The 6,166-nt window shown below is 43.2% G+C and overlaps 1 protein-coding gene across 2 annotated transcripts in view; it reads right to left on the minus strand.

Moving 5' to 3' along the window:
* LOC126398827 (solute carrier family 23 member 1-like) overlaps positions 1-6,166 on the minus strand; it is a 16,013-nt gene that overhangs the window by 624 nt on the left and 9,223 nt on the right. For both annotated transcript variants that reach the window (XM_050058438.1, XM_050058439.1), the window contains exons 4-11: positions 4,401-4,560; positions 4,010-4,191; positions 3,665-3,785; positions 3,399-3,555; positions 2,910-3,163; positions 855-1,019; positions 658-766; positions 405-500 (exon numbers count right to left, since the gene is read on the minus strand). In XM_050058438.1, coding sequence (XP_049914395.1) covers positions 405-500; positions 658-766; positions 855-1,019; positions 2,910-3,163; positions 3,399-3,555; positions 3,665-3,785; positions 4,010-4,191; positions 4,401-4,560 — 1,244 coding nt within the window. The remainder of the gene's footprint in view (positions 1-404; positions 501-657; positions 767-854; positions 1,020-2,909; positions 3,164-3,398; positions 3,556-3,664; positions 3,786-4,009; positions 4,192-4,400; positions 4,561-6,166) is intronic.

Here is a 6,166-nt window from a genome sequence, read left to right on the forward strand (position 1 = left end):
CACCATGTCACAAAGCTCACATCATCTCAAACATGACGATGAGCTCACTGTACTCCAATGGCCTCCACAGTCACCAGATCTCAGTCCAATAGAGCACCTTTGGGATGTGATGGAACGGGAGATTCTCATCATGGATGTGCAGCCAACAAATCTGCAGCAACTGTGTGATGTCATCATGTCAACATGGACCAAAGTCTCTGAGGAATGTTTCCAGCACCTTGTTGTGGACCAAAGTCTCTGAGGAATGTTTCCAGCACCTTGTTGAATCTATGACACCAAGAATTAATAAGGGGGTCCAACCTGGTACTAGCAAGGTGTACCTAATAAAGTGGCCAGTGAGTGTAGTTACAGTTACATGTATTGAATACTATTTAATTCATTAACAACCTTCCACTTCATCTTACCAGGGATTGTGTTATCTAGGAAGAAGCCAAGAAACCCCCCCACAAACATGTGGGTGGTCAGCAATATGTGTAACACTTGGTCGACCTCTCTAACCCCTGAGTTACACAACAAGAACATGAGGGAGAGAAAATATTAGTGCAATATAGTTCAAATACTTTCATGTATAGATGTATAGATATGCATCACTTGCTTTTCTAATCAGGACTGAATGAAAGCTGTTAAAAAGCAATGAAGCGCTGTGGTCAACTGTACCTGTATCTAAGAAATCAGGATTCTTCATTAACCAGTTCGGAATGACGAGTGCAGAAAACATGGAGAAACCAAAAATAAATATATTCCTGGAGGAATTCATGTCTGTGGTCTGTAAAATAAGATGCATCAGCAAAACTTATACAAATACTAGCAGAGCATTTGGAAACAATGTGGCTGAATATCAAATCATATATCACCTGCAGGTTGGAAATTCCTGCTGCACTTATGACTCCAAACATGATCAGAAACATCCCTCCCACCACAGGGGTCGGGATGGTGGTGAAGACGGCTCCAATTTTACCCACCATTCCTACCAAAATCATGAAAACTCCACACAGAAAAATCACCGTTCGGCTGCCCACCTGTTGTCACACAAAAAGGTAGTTTGAAATATGAGTGTTTTGCTTGTGCTGTTCTTCCACTATTCTTCCATCATAAGGTTAAAGGAATACTTCACCCCACCAAATGACCACTTGTGTATCAGCTCCTCACCCTGTGTTAAGTTGAATTACCGAAGAAAACTTTTGTCACATACCTCTGGTGAACCAAAACATAGATAATTCTTGATGATTTGAAGTCATACGGCCCGTTTTCAACAAACACTTTCTGTATAGTTCCTTTTGAACCAAAAGTAACCCTTCAGGTATGGTACCTAGACCCTAGGTCCATTTAATGCTCCCACTGCAAACAGTCCTCTTAAATGTGGGCGGGGCTGTTGTCACTCACTGCTCCGTCCAGCACTCGCTGTATTTCCTCCTTTATCAGTCTGCACCTTGTTTAGAACGAGGATGCATGCCGAAATTTTCAGAACACAGAAAACAGGCTGCAGTGAGAGTCTTTCTCCATGGGATATTTAAATATAGCGGGTTTGTGCATTTAGTCCTTCTCAGGCAAGCTCAGGGGTTTAGTGTTGCTGTAGCCCACAGGAATGATGCTCTGCGATACTTTTTTTTTTCTCCAAGTGAGGATTAGAATATATGCAGTTCACATTATCTGGTCAAAATTAATATATATTTTTAAACACTTAAAGATCTACTCATTACTGAAAGTGTACGTCATCCAAAAGAGACAATAAAAAACTAAAATAATGGTCAAAGTTGTCATAGTGACATTGATGGATTCACGTTCCACCTTAAAAGTTGCCGGCAGTCGACCCAGTGAATGAAGTTATTTTTTCTCAGACTCCAGCTGCTGTGAGAGGCAGCAAAACATCCTTTCATTTTATAGTTACAGTTTACTAATAAAACTCTCCACAGTATGAACAGTGGTTACATGAGCCTCAAAACCAGACACAACTCAGCCCTGAGCAGAGTGACCGTCCTCTACTGACCAATCAGACTGCAGTGTTCACAGCTCCACCTTTTAGTACCAGATCTGTGTGCTAGGTACCCCAACAGAGGGGGGACCAAACATGGGGACTGATCCATTGGTACCATCCACAACATTTCACAATGGAAATGAAAAAAAAAAGCGTACCGAACTGATCTGTAACATACTGCTGGGTGGAAAGGGGGCTTTAGAGGTCCACGTTTAACAACAGCAAAAGTATATCAAGACATCTGTTTACAAACCCTCACACAACGCTCAGTACTTTCTAAACAGACAGCTCTTTATGACAGGGAACTGAACTGAATGTAAAAGTCATCAATGCTCTCTTCAAAGCAAGACAAAAACAGCAATTTTACCTCGCTGAGCACAGGAGCTGCTGGTCTACTGCTGCCTCAATCAGTTAGTTTGTTTGTGTTATTGTTTGACATTGGTTGATCCAAACTTACCCTTTAAATCACCAAAGTCACACAATAACACAAACTAACTACTGATTGAGGCAGGGGTAGACCAGCAGCTCCTGTGCTCAATGAGGTAAAATGTTGTTTTTTGTCAATGGAGTCTGGCTTTGAAGAGAGCATTGATAAGTTTCACTTTACTTCAGTTCCCTGTCTGAAAGCACTGTCTGATGGCAAGGTAATGTAATGTTTGGGAAGTGCTGAGCATAGGGCTGGATACATGAGACTTGGATTATACTGCACGAGTTGCGTGAGAGTTTGTAAATGGATGTTTTTGATATAGTTTGCTGTTTTTAAATGTGGCCCTCCTATAAATTTAATTCATAAAGAATTTTGGCAGTGTTTGGATTCTTTGTTCTCTGCAGGCATGCGAGAAAAACATATTTTTCTTCACAAATTCAACATAACTCAGGGTGAGTAACTGATATATTGAAATATTCCTTTAACCTGTAGGATTAATCATCTTACCTTGGTGATACCCAGGGCAGCCACGTTCTCACTAAAGGAGGTAGTGCCGTTGCCTGTGCCAAAGGCCCCCGCTAACAAACAGCCGAGCCCTTCAACACCAATACCCCGGTTGATGGCGTGCTTGGGGGGAGGAGGGGCCCCTGACAGCCTGGCACATGAGTGGTAGTCGCCCACAGACTCTGCCATGGAGCATATTATTCCAGCCATCATGCCAAACACACCTGCCAGGCTCACGGCTGGCATGCCCCACTGACCTGAATGAGGAGTCACAATGGTGATTATTAAATAGTCTATAAAGCATCTTTATTTTTTTAAGGAGTGTTGTGAATATGTGCATGTTGCAACTTTGTGGACAACTATCAAAAGATGGCTTTTTTTTTAAACAGTAATGCTCAGTGAATTAAGAAATGGTTGTCCTAGCATTTTAAATACCATTATATAATTTAGAAAAAGATTTATTTTTGACAGACAGTTTTCTTGTGAGCTTACCTGGATAAGGAAATGTGAACCAGGAGGCTTCATTCACTACATCTCCCTTCACATCAGTGCGAGCCATGTGGCCATATTGAGCTGGATCAGACGGTAGGACGTCATAGATGGTGAGGAGGTAGCAGACTAACCATGAGACCATGATGCCCAGCAGAATCTAATCAACATCTAATATTAGTATCAGTGTCAGTATTTCCAAGCCACCATAAAATACAGCAAAGAATTGTTTAAAATATATATATATGATGACTTTCCAGAGAACATACAGGCATTGTCTGGAAGATATAGAATTTTGAAGTGTGCAGTTTCTTGGCTTTGCTATATGTAGGAACAGGAACTGGTATGAGACGGAGGTACTGGGAGAACAGGATGATCAGCGCTGTGGTCCTGTGTGTATGAGGAGAACGGTCATTAGCATGATGATGCAAATATCAACATACGAGTGATGACATCATCTTCACTGAAGGAACATCTGGATTTTCTGATCCAAATTTCAAAAGAGATGACGGGCAGTGCCAAATCTGCAGCCCAAACACAGCTGGCTCACACAGTAATAACAACCTTCCAGCTGAGCGAAGTATTATTCACTGATCCAGCGAGCTGTTACATACATAGCAGAGATGCCCCAGTGGCTGCCAACCTTGGCTCCGGCTGAGTCGTACAGTGACAGGCCTATGAGGGAGACCGTGGGGGCGATGGTTAAAGGCCCGATGAAGCGCATGAGAAGGCCGATGAGGCCAGAGAAACCGACCAGGATCTGGAGGAGAGAGGCCACCATGATAGAGCCCTGCAGCTGTGGACAGGAACACAATAACCGAGATAATTAGCATCACATCACCACTCATTCTTTGGCCGTGTGACAGACCATAACACCAGCATGACTGGCTATGTCCTGGAGCGTAAACTACGGGAGCTCCCTGAATTAACCATGAGCTCCACAGAAGTGTTGTTTTATGTCTTTGTTATCAGTTCTGTGAATGCACAGTGTTTGTGTTGGCTCACTGTTCTCATGCGGGTCTGCCACACTTCTATGAAGACAGGTGAGGAGGTGTTGACCAGACTGGCGTTCTGGGTCCAAGCTGGGCACTTCCACTCTGGCATGGACAACATGGCCATGGCAGGGGTCACCAAAGCAAATGTGCCCCCCTGTAGAATAGGAAGCCTACAAGTGTGGAATAGACAGAATATATTCTCTGTTTCATTCAATAGCAATGATCTACTAATCATCAAGAATATTCTCTCAGTTTTTGGATTTTTTGCTCACAGGAGGCATGTGAGAAAAACACGAGTTCAATGTAACATGGGGTGAGTAGTGTCATAAATCAGATGAGGGAAGACTCAAATGCAGTGTAACAGGCAGGTTGAGCTTTATTGCAACTAAAAAACATCCAGAACAGACAGGTAACTAAAAGTCCAAATCAAGGGAGGCTCAAACTGAACTGGAAACCAACCAGGGAATCATGATAAAGACAAGGAAGAACTTAGGGAAGAAATCCAAAATGGAACACGAGAGACAAAGAAGAAACAACACCATGAAGACTGGGATGAACGCAGGATGGACTGACAATGAACAAAGGGAAACACACAGGCAGGGCGTAAAATTAACACCCACCAAGCGCCAATGGCGGGTAAAAAATGAGTTTGGCGTGTAAAACAAAAACACACACCCGCCAGTGGCCGATGGAAAATTTTGAATTGCATGTGGGTTTTTTATGTGCTTCGACCATTTCTGCCAGCTGTGTCAGGCTATTTTGACCCTCGCGGCTTATTGTACGTGTGCCGGGAATGCATGACGTCAGCTACCGGAACCCTGGGCATTCTATGGTAACTTCTGACACATTTCTGCCGTGAAGCCACCGCCAGAAAAGAGGAAAAACGAAGATGAACATCTTGGACTTGGACAAGAAGTTAAACGGAGTACAAATGTCGCACGGCATTTTATTGAAAAATGGAAACTAGATGAGGCTGGCCAGCCACGGTCATGGCTGACCTACGACCCGCACACCAACAGCCTCTGCCGCAAGCACGCCAAAGAAACACAGAGGACAGGGTTGGATTTTCCTAAAGTTGGAAGGTAAGGTAAGGTAATTATTTTTAGTCAAACAAGGTCACTAGCCAATGGCAGATGAGGTAAAAAGTTAATTTTACGCTCTGCACACAGGTATATATACACAGAAAACTAATCTCAAGAATGAGACAGCGCTTGATTANAGCCAATGGCAGATGAGGTAAAAAGTTAATTTTACGCTCTGCACACAGGTATATATACACAGAAAACTAATCTCAAGAATGAGACAGCGCTTGATTAGGAGGACACGGGCAAAAGGAGGTAAATGGAGATTGGCTAACAGCAAGGGTGTGGAGGGGAACACTAGTGTGGAGCAAACAAGACTAACACAGAACAGGTGTGAAGGGAAGGACTAATGAGACAGGTGTGACAGAAAACAGGTGGGAAGACACACAAAGACAGGAAGCAAAACCAGACATGACACATGAGGAGCGAAATCTACAAAATAAAATAGGAAGCAGATTAAACATGTTCAAATAAACAAATTTGTGCTCTAGAGAAAGGATCATAACCTCCTTAGCCCTATGATAAGCTATTATGGCAAGGCTTAACTCTACAGACCAGTGAGCAGTGATAACTAACACGTCTTTGGGGTCATCGGGTGGGAACCTCCTTTCACCAGTGTTTCATCTAGTTGGTCCCACGACACCTCCAGGAGGCTAGACAGTGATCTCTGGCGTCCCAGAGACACTCCCCTAAT

The sequence above is a fragment of the Epinephelus moara genome, chromosome 12 (genome assembly GCF_006386435.1).
Source record: "Epinephelus moara isolate mb chromosome 12, YSFRI_EMoa_1.0, whole genome shotgun sequence".
NCBI lineage: Eukaryota > Metazoa > Chordata > Actinopteri > Perciformes > Serranidae > Epinephelus > Epinephelus moara.